The sequence below is a fragment of the Ailuropoda melanoleuca genome, chromosome 19 (genome assembly GCF_002007445.2).
Source record: "Ailuropoda melanoleuca isolate Jingjing chromosome 19, ASM200744v2, whole genome shotgun sequence".
Lineage (NCBI taxonomy): Eukaryota > Metazoa > Chordata > Mammalia > Carnivora > Ursidae > Ailuropoda > Ailuropoda melanoleuca.
Window position 1 is genome coordinate 2,206,898 of NC_048236.1, and position 23,412 is coordinate 2,230,309.

General features: G+C 50.7%; 3 protein-coding genes across 14 annotated transcripts in view; 1 reads left to right on the plus strand and 2 right to left on the minus strand.

Moving 5' to 3' along the window:
• Window positions 1-5,254, minus strand: part of YIPF3 (Yip1 domain family member 3) — a 9,325-nt gene extending 4,071 nt beyond the window's left edge. For 3 of the 9 annotated variants that reach the window (XM_034647907.1, XM_034647900.1, XM_034647905.1), the window contains exons 1-3: window positions 5,007-5,253; window positions 4,183-4,380; window positions 3,873-3,979 (exon numbers count right to left, since the gene is read on the minus strand). In XM_034647907.1, the coding sequence (XP_034503798.1) occupies window positions 3,873-3,979; window positions 4,183-4,380; window positions 5,007-5,087 (386 nt within the window). In that variant the 5' untranslated portion in view covers window positions 5,088-5,253. Of the gene's footprint in view, window positions 1-602; window positions 1,086-1,179; window positions 1,369-1,504; window positions 1,679-1,812; window positions 1,945-2,105; window positions 2,199-2,336; window positions 2,383-3,872; window positions 3,980-4,182; window positions 4,381-5,006 lie in introns of those variants that run through there. The other 6 variants (XM_034647901.1, XM_034647902.1, XM_034647904.1 and 3 more) reach the window with 6 other exon arrangements.
• A 53-nt stretch (window positions 5,255-5,307) lies between these two features.
• POLR1C (RNA polymerase I and III subunit C) lies at window positions 5,308-9,290 on the plus strand. Of its 3 annotated transcripts, none has more exons than XM_002914466.4 (9): window positions 5,308-5,463; window positions 5,589-5,660; window positions 7,097-7,204; window positions 7,460-7,592; window positions 7,889-8,008; window positions 8,099-8,251; window positions 8,423-8,572; window positions 8,686-8,802; window positions 8,931-9,290. In XM_002914466.4, the coding sequence occupies exons 1-9, from the start codon at window positions 5,395-5,397 to the stop codon at window positions 9,047-9,049; spliced, it is 1,041 nt and encodes a 346-aa protein (XP_002914512.1). In that variant the 5' UTR covers window positions 5,308-5,394; the 3' UTR covers window positions 9,050-9,290. The 3 variants fall into 3 exon arrangements, with proteins under 3 accessions (XP_002914512.1, XP_019649941.1, XP_034503799.1); XM_019794382.2 differs by having other exon boundaries at window positions 8,686-8,768; XM_034647908.1 differs by lacking the exon at window positions 8,099-8,251.
• A 666-nt stretch (window positions 9,291-9,956) lies between these two features.
• XPO5 (exportin 5) overlaps window positions 9,957-23,412 on the minus strand; it is a 41,575-nt gene continuing 28,119 nt past the window's right edge. For both annotated transcript variants that reach the window (XM_011218736.3, XM_011218735.3), the window contains 12 exons: window positions 19,490-19,590; window positions 17,632-17,728; window positions 16,814-16,950; window positions 15,903-16,000; window positions 15,292-15,338; window positions 14,793-14,890; window positions 14,101-14,163; window positions 13,030-13,112; window positions 12,474-12,581; window positions 12,203-12,340; window positions 11,840-12,004; window positions 9,957-11,675 (listed from right to left, as the gene is read on the minus strand). In XM_011218736.3, coding sequence (XP_011217038.1) covers window positions 11,538-11,675; window positions 11,840-12,004; window positions 12,203-12,340; window positions 12,474-12,581; window positions 13,030-13,112; window positions 14,101-14,163; window positions 14,793-14,890; window positions 15,292-15,338; window positions 15,903-16,000; window positions 16,814-16,950; window positions 17,632-17,728; window positions 19,490-19,590 — 1,273 coding nt within the window. In that variant the 3' untranslated portion in view covers window positions 9,957-11,537. The remainder of the gene's footprint in view (window positions 11,676-11,839; window positions 12,005-12,202; window positions 12,341-12,473; window positions 12,582-13,029; window positions 13,113-14,100; window positions 14,164-14,792; window positions 14,891-15,291; window positions 15,339-15,902; window positions 16,001-16,813; window positions 16,951-17,631; window positions 17,729-19,489; window positions 19,591-23,412) is intronic.

The following is a 23,412-nucleotide window of genomic DNA, read 5'->3' on the forward strand; positions in this document are numbered from 1 at the left end:
TAGTGAAGGGAGGTCAAAAATTCTATTTCATTAACCACCTGGCTTCTCTTTTTAAGTGGAGATTAAATGGATGGTGGGGTGGATGGTGCTATGTTTGGTAAACAGCATTCTTGGAGAGGAAGGACACAGAAAACTCCTGATGATAGCTTTGTTCCTTTGCCCCCAGTATAACCAGGACACAGGCAAGTTTGGCTTCAAATGTGAGCTCCCACAGGAAAATTTATCCCTGCGCGATGGCCCGGGTGCGTAAGGGCCTTGTAAGGACACGGGGCTGGATCTGGGCTTTTTTGACCAGTTGTTATTGTTCCATTGGTGTCCCCAGAGTGAGGCTGGGCCCACTCAAGCTGGGTGATCTCCTCCATCAGACTTAGGGTGCCTGTGTTTGAGGCCTCCCTGCTGCTCCGTGGGGCAGGTGTCCCCTTGTCCCTGGGGACAGGTTCCATATTCAGTCACTGCTTTCAGTGTAGTGTGGGCTGTCCCACCTTCGAGCTGCCTGGATGAGGGTATCAAGAAGAGAACATGTGACATTACCGCCAGTGACAGAACAGGAAAGTGTATAGGAAGTGAGGTGGCAGGGAGGACCACTGGAATGGCAGCTGCACTTCCAAACTTCAATCAGTATTTTAATTACCAAGTCTATATTTAGCAAGACAAGGACGGGGAGATAAAGAGGGAGGAAGGAGTAGGTGGAGAGAGGGCCTCAGGGGAGCTGAGCCACTTTCTGCACTGGCTGCAGAGCCCTGCAGTCCTGGCCAGTGGTTCGTGGCCTTGCGCCCTTCAGAAGGCCCACAGGCGTCAAGGAGTTGGCTTAAGTGGCTACAGCTCTGAGGCAGCTGCAGACCCCATCAAAGACACACATGTCATCAGTACTGTTCTTTAATCTTCCTCTGCTCTGCAGATGGGGGAATGGGGGCCGGCCAAGGGTCTCAGGTGGGGTCAGTGTGACTGCAGGGTCACCGCGACAGCCTTGGCTGTGGCGTTGAGCACGGTGGCAGAAAGCCGAGCAGCAGGGAGCACGGCAGGGATGTCTCTGGGGACCCTCTGCATGGGCGGGATGTTGGGGCCCTCCAGCGTGTCCAGGATCCCTGAAAGGAGGAGGATGGAAGGTGAGCGAGAGCGGGCTGGGCCCTGCACTCGGAGGCTGTTCCCTTCCCCCACACCCAGGCCCTGCTCACTCACCCTCTACCACCTTGTGGTAGGCAAAATGCAGATAGAGCAGGAAGACCATGTGCAGGGCAGCCAGGGTGCCACAGAGGAGCAGCCGCTGCGTGGGGCCCACGGTCCGTGACACCAGCACTGCCACCTAGGGCCACAGGAATACAGCTCAGGGGGCCTGGCTCCAAAGTGAGCGGTGTGGAGAAGACACTCCTGCCCAGAGCAGAACCACCTTTGGGCTCGTCCCACCCATTCAGAGCCCTTTGCTGGGTTTGGCCCAAGCTCTGGGCTGTTTTCCCGAACTCCCCGGAAGATCAGCCCACCCCTGGCAACCTCTTGCCCAGCTTACCATGCGGAGGGTAGACAGCCCACCCACCAGCAACCAGAAGAGGAAGAAGAGGGCATGGAGGTGGATGTTATAGGTGATGAACAGGACAATGCAGTGCCCGAAGAGGCCATAGCCCTGTGACACAGAACGGCCGAGAGGAAAATCACTCAGGCTGGATGAGCTCTCATGAGGACCCTGACAAAGACAGGATCCGCTGGCCAGCTCATCCCATCCCATCCCAGCCCCCGGGGCCCCAGGAGAGACGCACACCAAGGCCTAGCTACTCTTCTTAAGATTACGCTTGCCCGCCAGCAGGCTGGACTCCTTACCAGCAGGGCCAGCATCTGGAGCATGGTGATCTGGGCGTTGCACAGGTAGGCGAGGAAGTAAATGAAGGACGAGACGCCCAGCCAGTAGCCGAAGCAGGTGCCGATGGCTGTGCCCATCAGGGTGCCCTCCCGCTGCGGGGTGAAGGCTCTGCTGAGTCCTGGGGGGCCTCTAGTCTCAGCCTCCCCCAGGGCTTTCCTCAGGGGCTGCCTCTTCTTCCCTCCACCATCGTCTCCTTGGGCAGATGTCGACTTGGTTCAGCCACCCCCCACCCAAAGTCCTTTGTCCTGCTTACGATAATGGTGTCAGATGTCTTCATCCCATGCAGGAGGATGGCAACCAGCGTGAAGACCAGCATGAGAGGTCCATAGAGTTCACCTGCGATTTTCTGTCAATATACCAACTCATTCAGCTGGAGAGTACAATGGCTCTTCTGTTTATGTCTTCCTAGGCTTTGCCTGGCGGCCCCACCCTCTGCCCTCATGCCTCCCTCGGCTCTTCCAGACATGCTACCTTGGGTATTCACCTGGGGGAAGTTGACCATCTTGATAGGGATCATGGACTCCAGGAGCCTGGGAGAGGAGAGGAGAGATGAGAGCCAAGGCCGCACTAGGCTATGAGGTTCTTGAGGGCCTGAATCTTATTCATCTCTAACTCCACAGAATATGCTGGATGGTAAAGGGAGAAAAGGGGGGTAAAGATAGACAAAACATGAGGAAATCACTTCCCTGTCCCTAAAAGTGCTTCCAGGAAGGACAACCTTCTGACACCATGCTGACACATATGGAGAACTCGGAAAGCCTGCCTGGGCCTTGGGAGAGGGTTTGACAATTGACCTATTTGACCTGCTCCCCTTTAAAAGACAGGCCAACCTCAGCAGAGAAAGCCCAGAATTCAGGGCTGTGATGGCGAAGCCCTGGAAAAGGTTTAGAAGGAAAGGTTTTACTTGAGGGAACCAGTGTGTCTCCTGTCTCTCCCTGCTTACCGTGCCTCAGACTCCTGCTGAGCACTTTCTTGAAAAACAGCCTTGAAGCGGTAAGAAAATTCCACACAGAAAGAATAAAAGTACAAGTTACTTTTCTCCCACTCTCTTCATAAGTGGCCAGCTCCTAATAATACCTTGGATTTGGGCTAGATCTTCCCTCCTCTAGGAAACCTGCCCTGTCCCACCCTCCAGCCTACTCTGGGTTGGGTGTCCTTCCTGTGGGTCCCATCAGAGCAAACGAGTGCTGAATCGTAACGGCACTCGAGGGCAAGGCTCTCCTCTGTCTTGAGACGGAGCCATTACAGTGCCCGGCGCAGAGCAAACACTCGATACATAGCTGCTAAGTGGTACGGGGTGTCTGAGGACACGGCTTAAGGAACCCAGCCAAAATCAGATCCACTTCCCGAAAAGTCAGTCAACAACTAAGCGCTGATATGCTGGTTCAGAGACTGTTCCGGTGCTGGGAATATAAAAATAAAACAGAGCCAGGGGCGCCTGGGTGGCACAGCGGTTAAGCTTCTGCCTTCGGCTCAGGGCGTGATCCCGGCATTCTGGGATCGAGCCCCACATCAGGCTCCTCTGCTATGAGCCTGCCTCTTCCTCTCCCACTCCCCCTGCTTGTGCTCCCTCTCTCGCTGGCTGTCTCTATCTCTGTCAAATAAATAAATAAAATCTTTAAAAAATAAATAAATAAATAAAAATTAAAAAAAAAATAAAAATAAAACAGAGCCAGCCCCAGGAACGAGAGAGTACAGCGCCGCTGAGGCGTCATGTGTTAGAGAAAAGCACAGAGTTCTCTAGGATCACCAGGAGAGGACAAACTGGGGGTGCGGATGAAGAACGGGGAACAGCGGCGGTGACGTCTGAGCTGGGTGTTGCGGGAAGAAGCGTAGCCTGCCTGATGAATGGGAGGAGGAAGGCAATGCGTTCTCACCATGTCCTGTTCTGTGACTGGTAAGAGGGATGGTGAAGCTGGGGTACAGGTGCCACGATGAGGGGGGCCTCGGGGCTTGGTAGCTGGTTGTAGTTTGGCTGAAGGACTATGAGGAGGGCAGCTTCTATCAGGAGGATTCTCACCTGCTTCGCACCTGGGCCGGCTCCACGTCAAAGTAGGGCCTCAGGATGTCAATGTTGGCGTACAAGCTGAAGGCCCTGGAGGCCTGTCTCTTCCCTGCCTGCCACATCTGAAGGAAGAAAGATGGACGTGGGGTGGGTAGGTATTGTGACAGAGATTCTCGGCCGCAGTCCCTGTTGCTCATTTTCTATAGGCCTTCCGCACAGTTCTAACGGGTTAGACGACACGGGGTGAATTTCAACACCAACCCCAGCACTTGGGGCCCGCCTGGGTATATACTTTCCCACCTGCTAGGGATCCAGTCTTGCTTACCTGGTCCGCCACCTGCCGGCTCAGCTGTCCCTTAAAGCCCTTCATGCCCAGGAACTCCCCATCCTCCTCTTCAGCAACAGCCGCCTCGGCGTCTACTTCCTCCTCCCGCAGCCGCTGGTGCAGCTCGCCCATATCCTCGAAGCTGGAGCCTGAGGTATCATCCATGTTCTCCATGTCAATCACAGCTGAGCCCCCACCCTGTGAAGACAATGGTTTCTAGAGTGCAGGACTTTTCTGCTCCATCCACGCGTCCTCCTCTGTTCCCCCCAGGGCTTGGGACTTAGTTCTTCCACTGCTGGGGATATGGCTTGGGATCACTGTAGCTCACGCCGCTCTCTTCCCCTCATTTGCTCTCAGAACCCTTGGTTGTGTGCCTCTCTTTTCAAGCCTGGGAGACCTACGCCCTGTCTTGCATATATGTCTTTCTTCTACCTTTCCTATCAGATCCTCAGAGGGCTGCAGAAGTGCCCATTTCCTTTGTTTTTTCCATCCCCGAAACAAGGCTGCGCACACAGCATGGTTTTAGCCAGTGCCAGTGAATACCGCCCACTCCCCCGCCACGCCTGACCCGGATCAACCAACAAACTTGTCTCGAAAACAAGAGCAGGCGGGCCGAGAGACAAGAGGCCCTCTGGCTGGAGTACCAGTCTGGACCTCTCAGGTCAGCACTAGTCCCACTGCCTTTCGTGTACACCAAGGCCCAAAGGAGAGACAAGTGTTGCAATCGGAGCAGACTTCCAAGCTCCCAGGGAGACTCCCCACGACACTGCGGGACGGCTGTCAGCCCTGGGGCTGCTAGCAGCCGGAGCCTTGGAGGCGATTACCTGGATGTTTTCTTCGAACCCTCCCCATTCCGGGCCAGCCCCGCTTCGGGCGCCGCCGGCTGGGGCCGCCGGAGTTGCCATGTCCCTCGAGGGCTCCCGTCGCTGAAGCCCGCGCTAGTCCCGCGCGCGGAGGAGGAGTGGGAGAGATGTGGGCCTGAGGGTGATGTCTACGGGCGAAAAAGAGAGGTGGGCTCAGCCGGAACGCAAAAAGGAGAAACCCGGATGTTTGGCTAAAACGGACTTCCGGAAGCTGGGGACGTGGACGCAGGCTGGATAAAGTCTCGCGATATTTAAGAATCCGGGAGGCGGTGCGTTGCCGCGGAGACGGAGGAGGGCGGCTGGGACGCACGCGCCAGTTCGCTGCCCTAGTCACGCGGAGGGGTTGAAGATGGCGGCAGCCGAGGCGGTGCAAGAGATGCGGACCCGCGTGGTTCTAGGGGAGTTTGGGGTTCGCAATGTAAGCCTGTGGCCTTGAGCTCGGGAAGAGAAAACAGAGTGGAACAGGGATGAGTTGGGATCGGAGTTGGGGCGGACTTTCCCTGCCTGCCCCTTCGCAGACGGACTCGTCTCTTTTTGCTCTAGGTTCATACCACCGACTTTCCCGGTAATTATTCGGGCTATGATGATGCCTGGGACCAAGACCGCTTCGAGAAGGTGGGTGCCGCTGGAGAGGGTATTAGGAACGGACCTTGTGATTTGAGCAGCCTGTGTCTTGGAAGCAGCCCTTGGGTTCGCTCGGTTCATAAATCGTTTATTGAGCAACGCGTTAGGAGCTCCGTGTATACGGTTTCTGCTCTGTTCGACGAACAGGCTGTTTAATCTTGTTGGAAAGCGCGCATAAATGATTTCAGTGTAAGTGGTAAAGGTGGTTGGTAGCGATAAGGACAGTCGGGTGGGGTGATCCCACAGAGGCACTTACTCTCGAATGGAAAGCGGGGCAGGGGTATGGAAGATTTACTTCCTGAGGGCGATGACATCTGAATTGAGCCCTGAACGATGAGTAAAATCTGAGAACACGGAAGGGTGAGGGGTAACTAAGACTAGAAGCTAAATTATAAAGGCTTTGTGAACTATTCTGGGAATGTCCAAGCGGTTTATTATTGTTAGAATGTAAAGTGCTAGCATGAGCGGTAGGCAAGATCGAAGTGCATCTTAGACACTGTAGGTGATAGGGAGCTTTTGAAGAGCTGTGAAGCGGATGTGACCTGATTTGCAGCCTTAATGGCTGGGAGAGAATGAATCAAAGATCAAATAGGGCAGTCAGATTTGTGACAGGACGGCATAGAAGAGCGGAGGTTGAAGGCATGAACTAAGATTATAATCAGCGAAATAGAGCAAAGGAGAGATAGAAGGCAAATTTGGTGATTGCTTTGATGTCAGCTGTGAGAAGGGAGTGTAAAATGGCCTAGCTTGAGGAACTGCTTTAATGGATGGTGGTGCCATTTACTGATGGTCTGGGGAAGGGGAATGATGCTGCATTGTTTCCTGTATGTGGAGAAATCTAGCAGGCCAGTAGAACGTGTGTTTGAAATGAGATCAGAAGTGAGATAAATTTGGAAGCTTTTAGTATTTATAATTGTTAAAAGCACGGGTGTGATCGAGGTCACTTTGGACAGAGACAAAAACCTGGGAAATAGTGACGTTTATGGAGTGGGTAGAAGATAGTGAATTTAGAAGGATTCAGGAGGAGGAAGAGAACCAGAAGATTGGTGCTTAAAAACCAAGGCAGAGTTTGAAAATGGAGGGATTCTATCAATGTTGAATGCAACAGAGGAGTCGAGTAAGGTAAGGGTTGAGTAGTGTCAACTAGATGTAGTAGTACGGAAGCCTGTTGTCTCGTAGAATAGTCTCTGTGGATGGTCTGGCTGGAGGCCATCTTACAGAGGATTTTACATGAATAGAAGATAAAAACAGGGAAACTTTTCTAGAAACTAATGAAGGATTGGGGGAGAAAGGAACATCTGTGAGGGACATCTGGCCAAAGGGAGGTTCTTGGGTGAGAACACTGGGGTTGGGCGGGGAATATCCAGAAGGAGGGTATTGACTCCACAGAGAGCAGGCTTCATTTAATGCATTTTCTGTCCCTGCAGAATTTCCGTGTGGATGTGGTGCACCTGGATGAAAACTCATTGGAGTTCGACATGGTGGGAATTGATGCAGCCATTGCCAATGCTTTTCGACGCATTTTATTAGCTGAGGTATTTATCAGCGGGCATAGTGGCAAGGGTGGAGTTGGTGTGGGAAACTGTGCCGTCACCTTACTTGGAGAATTCTCAAGTTGCCCCTTTCCTTTAGTGTTCTTGCAGTTTTACTGAGCGTTCCTCCTGCTGATTCCTCATAAACTTTTCATCAAGCATTCTTCTAGGAGGAGGTCCCCCTATGCCAGGAGGTGGGAGTAAGTGGGGAGTCTGTAGGGTCTCTGTAGGTGAAAGATTCTGGGGTTTTTTTGGCAGGTGCCAACCATGGCTGTGGAAAAGGTCCTGGTGTACAACAACACATCCATTGTTCAGGATGAGATCCTTGCTCATCGCTTGGGGCTCATTCCCATTCACGCTGATCCCCGTCTTTTTGAGTATCGGAACCAAGGTCAGTGTTGGAGAAAATGAAATTGTGGCAAAGTGGGAACAGCTCTCTTCTGAGAAGTTGATTCTAGAGTCATACTGCCTCTGTTCAAATCCTGGACTGACTACTGTATGACCGTAAGCAAGTTACTAATGTTTTGGGACATCCATTGTTGGGATTTGTGTGGACACTTGCCCTTGGCCTTCTGAGATTTGTCCAGAGGAGTAAATGACAAATGTAGATTAATGCCCACAGCATAGTGCCCGGCCCCCGAATGTTCAGTCGTTCTTTAAGAACTGCCACTGCCATCTTTTGTTCAGGAGATGAAGAAGGCACAGAGATAGATACTCTGCAGTTCCGGCTTCAGGTCAGGTGCACGCGGAACCCCCATGCCGCTAAAGATTCCTCTGACCCCAACGAACTCTATGTGAACCACAAAGGTGAGTAGTGGTAGGGGAAGCAAGAAGGCCCACCTCTTGTTGATGCTACTTTTAAGGACCGGGGCTTTCCTGATGTGCTGCTTTCTCCAGTGTACACCAGGCACATGACATGGGTGCCCCTGGGGAATCAGGCTGACCTCTTCCCAGAGGGTGCTATCAGGCCGGTGCACGATGATATCCTCATCGCCCAGCTGCGGCCTGGCCAGGAGATTGACCTGCTCATGCACTGTGTCAAGGGCATTGGTGAGAACCCTGCGGGCTGCCTGGGGTAGGAGGGTGGTATGATTACCGTGGGGCAAGGTGTGACTAAGGAGCTCAGCTGAGAGGTCCTGACAGCCAGAAAGCCAGTGGGCCTCTGTTAGGGGCTTGTAACGCGAAGGTTTCCCCACAGGCTGATTTCGGTCTTCCCTCCAGGCAAAGACCATGCCAAGTTTTCACCTGTGGCAACAGCCAGTTACAGGCTCCTGCCAGACATCACCCTGCTTGAGCCCGTGGAAGGGGAGGCAGCGGAGGAGCTGAGCCGGTGCTTCTCACCTGGGGTCATTGAAGTGCAGGAAGTCCAAGGTAGGACGATGGCGATGCCACGCGTTCAGGTTGGGCCTAAAGTATATTTTCTGTGAAGGCAGCAGAAAGAAAAGCTCGGGGCTCGTGTATTTAGAACGTTTTGTTTTCATTAGGTGAAAAGGTGGCCAGAGTTGCCAATCCCCGGCTAGATACCTTCAGCAGGGAAGTGTTCCGGAACGAGAAGCTAAAGAAGATGGTACGACTTGCTCGGGTTCGCGATCACTACATCTGTGAGTGCTGGGCTGCAGGCAGAGGGCAGGGCGGGGGGTCCGGTGAGAAGCTGGCAGTGACAGTGACGTCGTGTATGGGAGCTGGCGCAAGCCCACCCCCCGGGCTCAAGGGTCTCTTTGCTTCCCAGTCTCTGTCGAGTCAACAGGTGTGTTGCCCCCAGACGTGCTAGTGAGTGAAGCCATCAAGGTGCTGATGGGGAAGTGCCGGCGGTTCCTGGATGAACTAGATGCAGTTCCGATGGACTGAGGTTTGCACCGGACTTCTTCGCATGGTGGGGCTGGCTATGCTCCTGAGCCAAGTGGAAGATTTTGGGTCCTGACCTGCCCTCACAGGACTGCTACAGAGTCCAGTGTGACTGGATGTCCTGGGTTTTCTGGGACAATCCTATCCTTATTTTCAGTCAATACATTTTGTTGAATGTGCCACAAAATGTGACCTTGTGCCTTTGTAAGGCCTTCATGTAAATAAATCCACATCCAAATAAAAATTCTGTCAGAGATTACTTCCTGAGTTTTAGCCCCAAAATAGGGGGCCTCACCTCTGAAGACGTTTGGCATTATTTAGCCCTTGGGAACACAGGGTTCAGGTGTCAGTGGAGGTCAGGGCCAAGTCCCTCTGAAGCCTTAAGAGAAATGCCAAATTGAGGTGGTTTCTGGGGGCTCAACCAGACCACCCAAAAATACTGTGTGCCTCTTAACCCATTTCCTGGATTATCACAGGATGTCTCTGAGGAAAAAGGGTGGTCCACAGCCATCAACTCACACTGCTATCAAGTGTGACACAAGGTGGGGGCCTGGCTGGCTCCGTCTTAGGAGCAGGTGACCTTTGATCTCAGGGTTGTAAACTCAAGCCCCATGTTGGGTGTAGAGATTACTTAAAAATAAGATCTTAAAAAAGCCACACAAGGAACAGCAGTAGTTACCTTTGGATAGTTTCTCAGAGTCTGGCCCGCAGCCATGGAGAACACCGGGAGGGCGGTACAGGCTGGCTGCCTGGTTTAGGTCTCTCAGGAATAGAACTCTTTTTTCTGGCTGGCATAATGTCCGACAAAGCTGGTCCATCAGTCACAGCTCTACCCGTCCTGTCCCCTTGGCAGGACGCTCATGAACAGTGACACTAGATGTCACTGGTTTGAAAAAGGCAGATGGGGCCCTTTCTGTATGAAACTGAGATCTTTACTGACATGCAGATGTGCTTTAGAGTTAATGTTTCTACAAAAAGGTTCTATAAACAATAGAAAACTTCTAGCATGAAGTCACAGGATGTTAAAAATATTACAGCACAATAAATACAGCTATGCCCTCCAAAGCCCCAACCACAGAGAGGAGCAGGCAGCCACCGAGTTTGCTGGAAACCTGCTGAGACGGCCTTCACAGTCGACGGGAAGCAGCCCAAAGCACCACTCAGGAAGAGGGCATAGGGCAAATCTGTGCCATGGAAACTGCTCCACAGGACCCCCACGTCCTGTTTCCCCAGGTCTGCCTCTCTCCAACCTTGGCCGGGTGCCACCAGCTTGCAGCTGCAGCTGGAGCCCAGGCCGTGGCGCTCAGTCCTCACTGCAACTCTCGTGTCAGTGGACTGCACGGGTGACAGGCCTCCTCCCACGGAACGCAGACACTCTGTATGGTTTCTGTACGGATTAAGGCTGTCTATGGCCAGCAGTGACTCAAGGCTAGGGTCCTGCATTCATGTCTCTGCTTACAGGGCCAAATGAGTGACCTTTAGAACAGAGTGGAGCCTCACAACACAGGTTGTGATAGGAAGGCATATGTTCTTTTCTTTTGGAAATGGTCCATGAAAGAAGTGACCAGGGACCTGAAAGACCATGAGATTTTTGAAGGCACCTGGACCCAACTAGTCCGAGAAGAGACCAGCGGCTTTGCTAGCTGCTCGTCACAGACACAGCCTAGCTGGTCTGCATTATCCTCTGATGCCAACGGCATCACATGACACCAGATGGGGTACTGTGGCTCTTGTGCCTGAGTGGATCCTGGGGCTGCAGAAACCATGCTGAGGGACTATGCATGGAATACGTGTGAGCTCTAAGGGGATGTCAGAAAGCACTCCAGACCCTGGCCCAGCCCTGGTCCCTGATGGTACAACTCTCGACATGGTGTCCAGAGCTTGGCGGCAGCCTGTACTGGGGATCCCATCAGGTGACCAGATTCTTGCTCAAAACAGAGAGGGAACTGGTCACATTCAGTTCAGCACTCGGTACCTGGCCCAGACATGCCCCTGGGGGACGGGGAAGGTTCTCTGCCAGCTCAGCTGTAAGGGGGCTCTGTGGGACTTGCAGTGGCCCAGGAGGAACTCTCTGGTGCAAGCAGTGTGGACCGAGCCCCTGTGCAAGCCTGGCCAGCTGCAGTGTTGGGTGTCAGCACCCTGAGTTACCGCTCTACACAGGTGTATGGCTACATGGGGGCAGGAGGGCTTGGGGAGTAGGGCCAGTCTGCTCTAGCTTTTCTTTCTTGGAAAGCTGAAACTCCAAGTAGAATGGGAGACAGCTGGGAGATCTAGACAGAATGGTGTGAGCACGAACTCCCTTTCCTGATACCTTAGGTACTGTTACTTCTGCCCTGCATCGGGCCCCCTCTCTCCAGCTCCAGACCTCGATCTCTCTCCAGGCTGACAGTGGTGCAAAGTGAGGTGGCAGTGGAGAGGGGCCTAGAGATCAGCTACGAAGGGGAAGAAGAGATGACAATAAAGGCCGAGGAAGAATGCCCAAAAGTTTGATTCAGGGTTCAAAGATGGTGGCCAGGCCACCCTCCTCGCTGTCCAGCACCTCCGTCTCCAGCATTGGCTTTGTTTTTTTGAAAAGTGAGGGAAGATTCTTAATGTGAACTTCTTTTCGGAACTGCTCTCCCAAGGGTTTCTGTGGACAACAAATGAGAAGAATTGATGCTGGCCCCGAGCAGCGAGTGGGTCGTTTGAAAGATCATGACTCTAGCTGGTCTCTGGTGTGCACAGACACATGGTCTAAGAAGACCACAAGCCGGGTCAGACCGGTTGGGAGACTAGGGGAGGCGCGTGACCTACCCCGATGCAGCCGGCAATGAGGCGTTTGAACTGGTCCTTGCGGCGCTTGTCAGCCACTTTCTGCAGAGAGGGGTTCAACAGCTTGCAGTCGAACTGGTCCAGAGAGTCCTTCTGTATGTCCGGGATCTGCTCCATCACAGCTCTTATCTCCAGGTACCTGGGACGCTGTGGAGTGGGCATATATAAAACTATGCGATGGTGAAGGCTGGGCCCTGCCACCTGTCCCGTCCCCCGCCACACCCACGTCTCGGGGCGGCAACAGCAAGCTGGAAGCTGCCTACTTCTGTGACGGCCCAACTGCCTGGGAGCAGGCCCCAAGGGCTGAAGCGGCAGCGCACCCCGCCTCCGCACTGTCTGACTCACCAGCGCCTCGTAGATTTGGAAGGCCAGGTGCACCAGGGAAGCCATGCAGCCGTCGTGCTGCCCGTGTGTCTGTAAGCCCTTCAGCACGCTGGTGAAAAGCCACGTGACGGCATCTGCAAGCAGTGTCCCTGACAGCACCTGGGGACACAGCTGTGCTTAGGGCCAAAGGGGTACCCTCGGAGAGCCCCAGCAACCCGATTCTTCCAACCGATTCAATCCTCATGACCCCAGCCTCTCATAAGGGGTGAGGAGAAGGGGTGAATAACCATACTTGTTTGAGCAGAGGCCAGCAGAGCTGGGTGGTCGTCCTCTGGCAGGACAGGGTATCCTTCCAGGCAAGGGAATTGAAGGCTGTAATTAATAGCGCCGTACAAACGTCCTAGCAGGAAAGGATGAAGGATTACAGTAAGAAAACGAGTAGGCCTATGCACGAGGAGCTGGAGTTCTCATAGGTAAACAGGAGCATGATAAAGGCAGCTACTGAAGATGAGCTTACTTCCTCTGTGTATCAGGCAGTCAAAAAGAAGAAAAAACCACCCATACAGAAGAGAAAACCTATGTGTAAGGAGAACAAGTTCTGGCCCAGGGAGGGGCAAGGGAGGCACTAAACACCACAACGTGCCCGTTTTTTTTCTGAAAGCCTTTGCTCATGTTCGCATGGGAGACACCTTGACCTCTCCCACCGTTTTCTGAGGGCTCTAGGAACCAGGAACTTAATAAAGCAGCATTACGCAGAAGAATTCTCCGCTGACATCATAGGTTGAGAAAAGTGGAAGCCGGTGCCATACCAGGAAAGCAGAAAAACCTGCCCTGCCCCCTGCACCCACCTCATGATTCATCAGACATCTGCCCAGGTCTGTAAGCTCTGTCATGGTGGAGGGGGCCACCTCTGTGGCCATCATCTCTTCATCTGTAAGCAGAGAGCAGAATGTTAAGCTCCATCCTTTCAGAACAGAGAAGAGCAGGCCAGCAAGAAAGGGAAAGAGGAGTACCCCAGGCTGACTGGTGGATCAGCAGTCCTGGGACAGCCCCCCAGCTGCCTGAGAGGGTACAGACCCCTGCCCATGGCAGGTCTAGAGATGCATCTGGCTGCAGTTTGAAAAACAGTGGGAAATAAGACCTTCTCTCAACAGTTACTTAAAAAGCTGCAAACACGGAGGATCTTTTGTGGTTGAAGTATTTGAAGACCCCACTGTAGCAGGCACTGACTTCATTCCTGGGGATGTAACAGGAATAGGACAAGTCCCTTCCCTGCTGGGAGTTTACATCCTAGTGAGCGAGACAGGTAACACATGAAGTAAAATAAAGTCAGACAGTGTTAAGTGCTATGAAGAAAAGCAAAACAGAGGAAGAACATGGAATGGCTGGCTGGGGTGGCTAGGTTTTCTAAGTTGGTTATGGAAGACCTTTCAGAGGTGACATGTGCATGAAGCAAGGGGACATGCCACAGATATAGTTGGGAGAAACATTATTCTAGTCGAGGAAACAGCAAGGGCAAAGGCTGTCCGGTGAGAGTACGCTGGAGGAACACAGCAAGAGAGCCAGCAGAGAGAAAAGCCAGGCGGACATCTCCACCAGCGCAGACCGCCGGGGAAACCATTTCCGCACGAACTGACCTGGCTACAGAAGGGACAAGATTTAGGAGTCTAGGGACACCTGAGTGGCTCAGTTGTTAAGCATCTGCCTTCAGCTCAGGTCATGATCCCAGGGCCCTGGGATCGAGCCCAACATCGGGCTCCCTGCTCAGCAGGGAGGCTGCTTCTCCCTCTCCCACTCCCTCTGCTTGTGTTCCCTCTCTCACTGTGTCTCTGTCAAATAAATAAAATCTTGAAAAAACGAAAAAAGATTTAGGAGTCTAAGGGCAGACCTCCGGAGGGCCACATGGCAGGCTCACTTACCGTCTCCATCTGCAGGGGGAGCAGTACCGTGGTCAGCACTTTTCTTTGAAACACAGCACACCGCTAAAGCAAGAAAGTGGGGTTACTGGGTTTTCTGCCACCAGACAACAGCCACCTCTGGCCAATAAATCCTGGACGGTCTTCTGGGCAGATGAAGATGGGGGAAGGTGGGGCACTGTCCAGGCACAAAATCACCTTCACCAGCAGAAACAGAGGAGGTGGTGGACCAGACTGCTCTGGTCCCCCTTTAAGTTCCATTAAACTAGAGGGAAATGACAGAATTTTCTGAGAGTAAGTGACCAGGAGAGAATGGCTGATACATCCTTGGTCTACTATGGATCTCAAACAAATGAAATGACCAAAAAAGAAAAAAGAAAATTAGCCACCTTCAGGTCCAAGTTTTAAAAATTTTCCCTATTTTGACAAAACTAAGACGTTACTCCTACCATTAATCTAAATTTCTCCTATTTTAGACCATTCCTGCATATTCTGGTCTTACAAATATAATACAGTTTACAATTCACAGACTGTCCTTAAGTTGATTTAAGGACTACCTGGTTTCTATCTAGTTCATTATTTCTTAATCGATCTGTCGGTAGTGCTGTAAACATGCCTTAATGGGACTGGGTGAGTGACCAGCTCTTTTCCCGGACAGTCTTCTCTACTACCCGTACGTCCCGCAGGCCACTTACTGATTAGGTCCATGACTTCTCGGGTTAACATCCTCACCAGCTGTTCCTCTAACATCTCTTGAGACTCTGGACTGTCATCTGCGGTGTCATCTTCCCCACTGCAGAGAAGCAGGGGGAAGTTCCATGAGAGTGCCAGAGAGGGAAGGACAAGGAAAAGAGTGACCCTAACCAGACCCTCTGTGCTCACTTCCTTCTCCTGGCTTCCTTTGGTCTACATTCCACACAAATGTTGGGAACGGGACAGCAACGACCCACTGAGGCAGACATTATTACTGGACTATATCCAGGTGGCTAGAGGTACTGGTTCAAAATCCGAAGTGGGTAAGGATGTCTCGGCACCCTCCTCAGGCAGCTGAAGATACCGCCCATGAAGGCTTGACCAGAGTATGCCTAACGGTCACAGACAAGCAATCTGGCAACCAGGCTGAGAACGACCACAATCCGCTGCTTTCTAGCCCTGAACGGCAGCGCTTCCGCCAAGAGAAGAGATGCTCCTTACCACAGCAGGCTCCGCTGGTTGATGACTTGCCATTTCTGGGAAAGCCTCTGGGAAAACAAAAGGGAAATATGCTAATAGTGGGGAGGAGGTTGGAACACTTCATGATCAGAATTAGCTGAGGATGAGTCCAGATCTCAATGACAGAGCCTTCAGAGACCCCACAAGGTTAAACCACCAGATGTGGTTTCTAGAACTTTTCCCGCACCCATGACGAGGACAGGGTTTCCTATGCTTGGAAAGAATCAACGATACTGTCGAATTCCCAGGTCTCTCTGGACACTGTTGTCCACCCAGCTGGTCGTCCTGCTTGATCCCAGTCAGGGAAAGACCCAGGGGAGGCACTCCCTTGACCACCTCTCCTCAGTTAACAGGAGGTCACGAGCAGAACTGGAGTCTGCAGGGCTTCATGGGCAACTGAGTCAGGTCAGTTCTTGGGGGAGGGGGGTGCTCCATCCATGGCAGCAAGCAAAGCCTGCTGGCGTGGGACTGCCGCACGGCACTCCGGGCAAGGCCAGGAGACAACGCTTTCAGGAACTCCTGACTTGCAAGACTCATGAGAGGCCAACCTGCCTAAGGGTCCTCTTTGCTCCCCTTTCTGACCAATCTCTTACCATGTGGAGGTAGGTGAAAAGAGGTCCAAGGACTGGAGACACCAGGGCTCCGTAGTGCTCCGGGGGACAGAAGAGCACCAGAGGCTTCACAAAGACCCATGGCGCGGCAGGTTAAGAAGTTTTAGCACAGGCGCACAGACCCCTCTCATTCTAAGGCACCCCTCTCCTGCCATGCAGCAGGATATCCCCATGGGCAGAGTCAACCCCCAAAGGACCTGCAAGATGCCGAGGACATTCTGTGTTAACAGGCCAAAATCTGGGGCTCCTGGGTGGCTCAGTCAGTGAAGCATCTGCCCTCGGCTCAGGTCATGATCCCAGGGGAGCCTGCTTCTCCCTCTCACTCTGCTCCTCCCCTCCACCTGTGCTCGCTCTCATATAAATAAAATCTTAAAAACAAAAACAAAAACAAAACAAAGGCAAACATTTTCCAGCTCTTTTCCAAAAGCCCCGGGCTATTGAGGAATGGGTACTAGGCTGCACATTACAGGCACTTATTTGCCCAGAAGGAAAAAGAGGAGGAATACTCCCCTTTACCATTCTCCTTGTAACTTCAGGGAAGAAAGTTACTCTCAAAAACATAAAAAAAAAAAAAAGTCCAAATGAGAATGAAGTATGAGGAAGCACCTGACAGGACACAGAAAAGAGATTCAAAAAAACAAAAAACCCAAACACCTTTATCTTTCCTATTTCCAAGAAGTGGGACGGTTGAGATTTACCTGCAAGAAGAACACTTTCGAGACCCCCCCGCCCCCGTTTTTCCTGCCGTTGACAACCATCTTCTGGTCCGCTTAACGCGGCTGTCACACACTGCTACCCCACACCGCCCAGCTCCGCCTCCTCTGCGTCTGACAGCCGCTCCCGTCTTCGCTCTTGCGGCCCTCTGGGTTCCCTAGGGACTTTGGAAAGGATATGAAGCATGGGTCTGAGTCGGTAGTCGGGGATGTTGTTCAGGTTGACGAAGGCCGAGCTGAGGAGCTGCGCAGCAAGGTGCTCCACGCTGTAGAAATCCTGCTGCATGGAAGGACCCGCCTTCCCGAGGATGTGGAAACTGTAAGGCGAAATCACGGCCAGTGGCAACTCCCACATCGGATCTGCCGGCCCCGAACGCCCCAGGAATTTCTAGCCCACGCTAAGACTTCTCCGCTAGAAAAGCAACTGCAGTTGGCTTGTAAGAGAACTTCGGCTTAACCAGGAACACACTCCCCACCCACCTTTAAGGGAACTTGATAGTAGATTTAGCATCTTTTTAAAGACAGATGTTGGCACCTAAGGTCAACAGTAGCCTTCAGTGAGGACAATGTCTGAGTGTGGTGGGCTACGGGAGGGCCAGTCACCTCCCCATCCTACGACCAGGACCCGAAGACAAAGTCTGGCTAGCGGCCTCCAGAGTCCCGTTCAAAGCCGCTTAGTGAGGGCTCTGAGAAAATGCAGCCCCGCTCACTGTATCTTATACTGTCGTCTCGGCATTTTATGACGTGGAAGCAGACAAGTTAGGCATAAAATCTCAAGCCATGGTTAGGACCGAGGCACACAGGACAATTATAAAAAAGCAAATGCAAGAAAGCCAGCCAGTTCATTTCGGTGTGACACTAGAATCACTGGTTTGCTGCCAAACTTTTGCCTCCTCTTACCTGCACACTAGAATTCTATGTCAGAAGGCCTATCCACGGCATTCTTATACTATGTGGGTCTAAAAAGAGAATAGGGAGGAACAGCACTGGTTCCTTACCAGTTTTCATAGAGGGTGCAGAAGAAACGCTGCATTCTTTCCAAGACCGTTTTGTAGACAGGAGAGTCGTTCAGTTCCAAGAGGGGCTGAGGTAAGCCTACAGGGGAAGATGGGTCAGGGACACGCGATTCTGCTGCCAACACCCGACGGCAGGCAGATGTGGTTTGGGGGCGGCGGCGACAAGTGCTGGCCACGTCTTCTACCAGAGGGAGGTGCTAAGAGCGCCCCTCGAGGTGACTGCTACAGCAGTTTTGGTAGGGAAAGGGGGAAGCCACTTCAGTGCCCAGGACTTCAGACTAGACATGGGCGCTCCGACGTTTTGCCTGGGTTTCTCCAGATGGGACTCTTATACCAAAACACACGATGACAGTTCAAAATGGTCTCTCCATAAAGCACTGGGGAGGCTCCCCCCCCCCGCCTTTTAAAGTTGTGGAACTTCTTTTTCAAGCAACATTTTATGCAAAAGCTCAACATGTAAAGCAGATCATAATGAAACCCACTTATCACAGTATAAGAGATCTGTAAGAGCCAAAAGATCTAGATTTCTCATCAGAGGCAGTTTTTATTTCAAGTCCTGCTCATGGCTGGAAGCTGACAGAGGGAACTGTTTGCCCATTCTAGTACGTTTTGGGCGACCATCTATTTCTATAGCGAGAACCCCGGCTTAATTTGAATAGCTGAATGGCTGGGAGGGGGAGCGGGTGGTAAAGCAACACCTACTTTTTTACAGTAATTCCAGGACATTTCTTGGAAGTTCTATTGTTATTATTTTCTGTAATGGGGACCTTTAATGCAGTGATGATAAAGGAAAAGGCCCAGGACCATGTAGGCCGAGTCAGACAGACACGAGCTCCAGAAAGGCCAACTGACGCCCTTCTTTTCATGAATGTCAGAGGTGAGGAATGCTCACTGGCCTGCTTAGCCACAGCCAGGTCCAGGCAGAGGTTATGGCTGGGAACGAAGAGATACTGCGGGCACCGTGAAGGTGAGCCAGCATAAAGCTCCAGAGATGGGCACAAGGTTTAGACAACTCTGGATGTCTCTGGCTCTAACTTCTAACCACTGTCTCACTCTGTTTTCCAGCCACGTGAGTCACCCCTCTACCCCCAGATATACCGAGCTCTTCCCTGTGTGCCGCGGCATCCTGTACCTGCCATTCTGTTTGCCCAGAAGGCTCAACACCTTCTCTTGCTCCCAACCTGAGGAGCTCCCTCCTACTTATCCTTCAGACTGTCTCCACTAGGAAGCAGTCTTCTGACCCCTCTCCAACATGGGTGAGGTTTCCCAATAAACACATGGCCACTTCCCTTCCCAGCACATATCACACGACTGCGTAGTTATTTGTTAATGGGGTAAATGAGTTAAAGCAACATTTGAATCAAGGTAACCACTGGGAAACATGGTTTAGAATCTATCCCTTTGAAATTCTGGAATACATAAATATATATATATATGTTCGTTAATTAAAGCTATTTGAGCTTAACCGCTTTTAAGACTTACTTATTTAAGAGCTTAACTAACGGTTTTCTTTCATATGTGAAACCAGGTAAGTTTGCTAATATTCTTCAGTCAAAAAGCCATGGTTTATTTATAATCGAAAAGCTCTGGCACACACCTCTACCTGGAGGGGTTAACATGGTGCAGAGGAAGGTGGCAGAGGGGAGCAACTGCCTCTGAAGACCCAAGACAATGAAGTACACGCACTTGCCCCGAGAGACCCTGCAGGAACTCCACAGACAGGCGGTTGACGGGGTGCCGGGCGAGGAGGAGGGGACGATGACACGGGCATGCGGAAGCTGCTGGCGGAGTCCATTGGAGGTAAGGTAAACTTCAGGGAAAAAAAGGTTAGATTTCTTACCTAAAATCGCAGATTTCTCCGCTTCAAGCATATCCAGAGCCTTTGTGAAAGGCTCTGACATCTTGGCCAGCATTTCTGGTGCATATAAAGTATTGTGAGTTCTGTAAGAAACAAGAACGCTATGTGAGCTTTTCCTAGTCTGCTGCAGAAAGAAAGAATGGGTTTCATCCTGTAATTCAGTGATACTACATATCCACACAGATGAATCTTCCGGTCAACACTACTCCCTGCAGGGGAAAGAAAATAAGGTACAAATTTATAAATGCTTCCCGGAAACGGAAATAGACTATTAGGCTATATAGTATTCAACACCTAAATGCAATCAAGATGAGAAGCAAATCCTGAGACAGCTGGAAAGTATCATAATCTAAAGCAAGAAAGGGAAATTCTTTAAAAAAAAAAAAAAAACTGACTTAAAGAGAGGGAGAGAGAGCCTGCACACGCCATGCACGAGAGTGGGGCGAGGGGCAGAGGGACATGGAGACAGAGAATCCCAAACAGACTCCACACCCAGTGCAGGGCCCAATGAAGGGCTCGATCCCACGACCCTGAGGATCGTGACCTGAGGCTCAACTGACTGAACCACGCAGACGCCCCAAAAGGGAAATTCTTTTAAACCTGAGACAGTGGCTGGGCACTCCCAGTTTGCAGACTGTCGGTGAGACAGGAGGAAAGGTCAGAGGCACTGTGTTTTCACAGACAGGAACAGAGCAGGGAATGAAATGCCCCCACTTTCAGATGGTTGGTCTTCATTCTAAGAGCCTGGACCCTATGATGCTCTGACACTTGCTTCTGCCCCCCTGGAAGAACAGTTCCCAACAGAAGACCAAAATGCCTTACCTGAGCCGTCGCTGGCTGTGTAGGACTAAGGAGCAATGACTATGAACCTGAGCTACCTGCCATCCACAGCTGTCAGCCCCTCTTTTGCCCATGACAATGGCACCACCGAACAATCTATAGTCAGAGAGCCGAACTACCTATTTTGATTTTAAAAGTTAATTATAAAACATTTCAAACATAGAGTTAGAAAATATAAGAGACACCAGAAAGGTTAAGTATTTAAGATGCACACTGCAACAGATCACTTTAGACCATGCTTATTGAAATTAAAAAAATATTCAACACTGGTTTTTAAATCTAACCATGTATGCTCAGTACAGCCATTTCCACTTTTAGGACGCCACTTAATTAATTCTAGTTTATCTCCCCAGCTCCCTGAGGGCTAATAAGTCTGTCTCCTCTTCTAGCAGTGAGCTTTTCTGCAGAGTTCTTGTGTACATGTGTGAGTTTCTCTATGGTGGAAACACGCAGAATTGCCGGATAGTGGTGTTTTGTAACTTACGTGCTGCAAATGTCCTCTGGTTTGTGGCCTGACCCACTTATACCGATATTTCCAAAGGACTTTATGCCCCCCGTTTTTTCCATTGTGGTAAAATACATGTAACATAGAATTTATCACTTTTAAGTGTACAGTTCAGTGGTACTAAATACACTCAAGACTGTCGTGCAACCATCACCACTACCCACCCCCCTATTTTTTTGTCTTATTAAATTGAAACTCTGTATGTATTAAACAGTATCTTCCCATTCCTCCCTCCCCCAGCTCCTGGCAACCACCATACTTCCTAACTTTAGGATTCTGACCATATTCAGCATCTGTGTAGGCAGAATCATACAGGATCTGTCCTTCGGTGACCGGATGACATCACATAGCACAATGTCCTCAAGGTTCATCTATGTTGTGGCATACTGAAGAATTTTCTTCCTTTTAAAGGCTGAAAGATATTCTACTGTATGTAAATATGTTCGTCCATCGATGGACACTTGGGTTGCTTCCACTTTTTAAGATTTTTATTTTTACGTAATCTCTACACCCAATGTATGGCTCAAATTTACAACCCCGAGATCAAGAGTCCTATGCTCTACTGACTGAGCCAGCCAGGCGCCCCTGCTTCCAAGTTTTAGCTAGTATGAATAATGCTGCTATGAACTTGAGTGTATAAATAACTCTGAGACCCTTTCAATTCTTTTGAGAACCCAGAACTGGAACTGCTGGATCATGTATTTTTATGTTTAGGTTTTTGAGGAACTGTCCAACTGTTTTCTATAGCAGCTGTCCCATTTTATATTCCCACAACAGTGCATTCCCACAATTCTTATTAGCATCTGCTTGATAGTGACCACATATTCCTTAGGCTGTGTCACCTTCTCTTCAATCCTTTTTTTCCTGTTCCTCAGCCTCATTAATTTCCACTGTCCCATCTTTTTTTTTTTTTTTAAAGATTTTATTTATTTGAGAGAGAGAGAGACAGCCAGCGAGAGAGGGAACACAAGCAGGGGGAGTGGGAGAGGAAGAAGCAGGCTCATAGCGGAGGAGCCTGACATGGGGCTCAATTCCATAATGCCGGGATCACGCCCTGAGCCGAAGGCAGACGCTTAACCGCTGTGCCACCCAGGCGCCCCCCACTGTCCCATCTTGACTTTTTAAAAAACTAATTTATTTTTAGTAATCTCTACACCCAGTGGGGGGCTTGAACTCACAACCCCAAGATCAAGAATCCCATGCTCCTCTGAGGCAGCCAGGAACTTTCTCTCTCTTCTGCTGTGGAAATCTGCCTTTGAATCCCTCTAGTGAATTTTTCATTTCAGTTATTATACTTATCAGCTAAAGAATTTTTTTGGTTTCCTTTTAGGTTTTTTATTCCTTTATTGATATTTCCATTTTGTTAACATTGGTTTCTTGACTTTCTCCATACCTTCCTTTAGTTCTTTGAGCATCTTTAAAGACCGTTGTTTTAAAGTCTTTCTCCAGGGGTACCTGGATGGGTCAGTTGGTTAAGTGTCTGCCTTGAGGCTCAGGTCATGATCCCAGGGTCCTGGGATTGAGCCCTGGATTGGGCTCCCTGCTTAGCAGGGAGCCTCTCTCTCTCCTTCTGCCCCTCCCCCCACTTGTGTTCTTGCTCTAATAAATAAAACCTTTTAAAAAAAAAGTCTTTGTTTAGGAGCGCCTGGGTGGTTCCACTGGTTAGGTATCTGACTCTTAATTTTGGTTTAGGTCATGATCTCAGGGTCTTTAAGATTCTCTCTCCATCTCAGCACCTGGGTGGCTCAGTTGGTTAAGGGTCTGCCTTCTGCTCAGGCCATGATCCCAGGGTCCTGGGATGAAGTCACGTGTCCAGCTCTCTGCTCACCACGGAGCCTGATCTACCTCTGCCTGCTGCTCTGCCTATTTGTGCTCTGTCAAATAATAAATAGAGTAAAAAAAAAAAAAAAAAAAAAGATTCTCTCTCTCTCCCCCTCTTCTTCTGCCCTCCCCCCAGCCCACTCAGATTCCAAAAGGCTGTGTTAAGTTCCCTGACCTGGGTTCTAGTACTTTGGAATGTTCTGTTACCACGGTGCAAACCAATGCCTTGTTGAGGCACCCCTCCAAGTTTTCTCTCATTCACAACAATCTTCTGGGGTTGGTGAGTTTTTTTCTCCCCATGTAACAGATGAGAAAAAGGAAACTCAAGTAAGGTTGTTACTTTCTTGAGTAGCTGCAGCTCATGTGGTTGCCACTGATTTTAAGATGGACACTTTTCTGGGGGTGCCTGGCGGGCTCAGTCGGTACTGCCTGTGACTCTTGATCTTGAGGTTTTAAGTTCGAGCCCCACATCAGATATAGATTACTTAAAAATAAAATCTTAAAAAGAAAAAAAAAAAGGAGAGTCTTCTATGTTAGTCCCCCTTCCAGGAAATAAGCACAGCCTTGGGGGCACAATGCATTCAGCAGCAATTCAACAATGCTATTACTGTGTGTCCATGCCCACGGCTTAGTGACTCTAGGCCACACTTAGGCTCAGGAAACTCCGATAAATTAAAGAATGACTACATGGCCACAGCTTAGGACACAGTCTTCTCTAGCCCTGCCTTGATACAGGAGG

Excerpts from the sequence above, each read along its gene's own strand:
- POLR1C (XM_002914466.4), top strand. The coding sequence starts at position 5,395 with ATGGCGGCAGCCGAGGCGGTGCAAGAGATGCGGACCCGCGTGGTTCTA. Across the intron at positions 5,661-7,096 it reads ACCAAGACCGCTTCGAGAAG|AATTTCCGTGTGGATGTGGT; the intron begins GTGGGTGCCGCT and ends CTGTCCCTGCAG. Across the intron at positions 8,252-8,422 it reads GCACTGTGTCAAGGGCATTG|GCAAAGACCATGCCAAGTTT; the intron begins GTGAGAACCCTG and ends TCTTCCCTCCAG.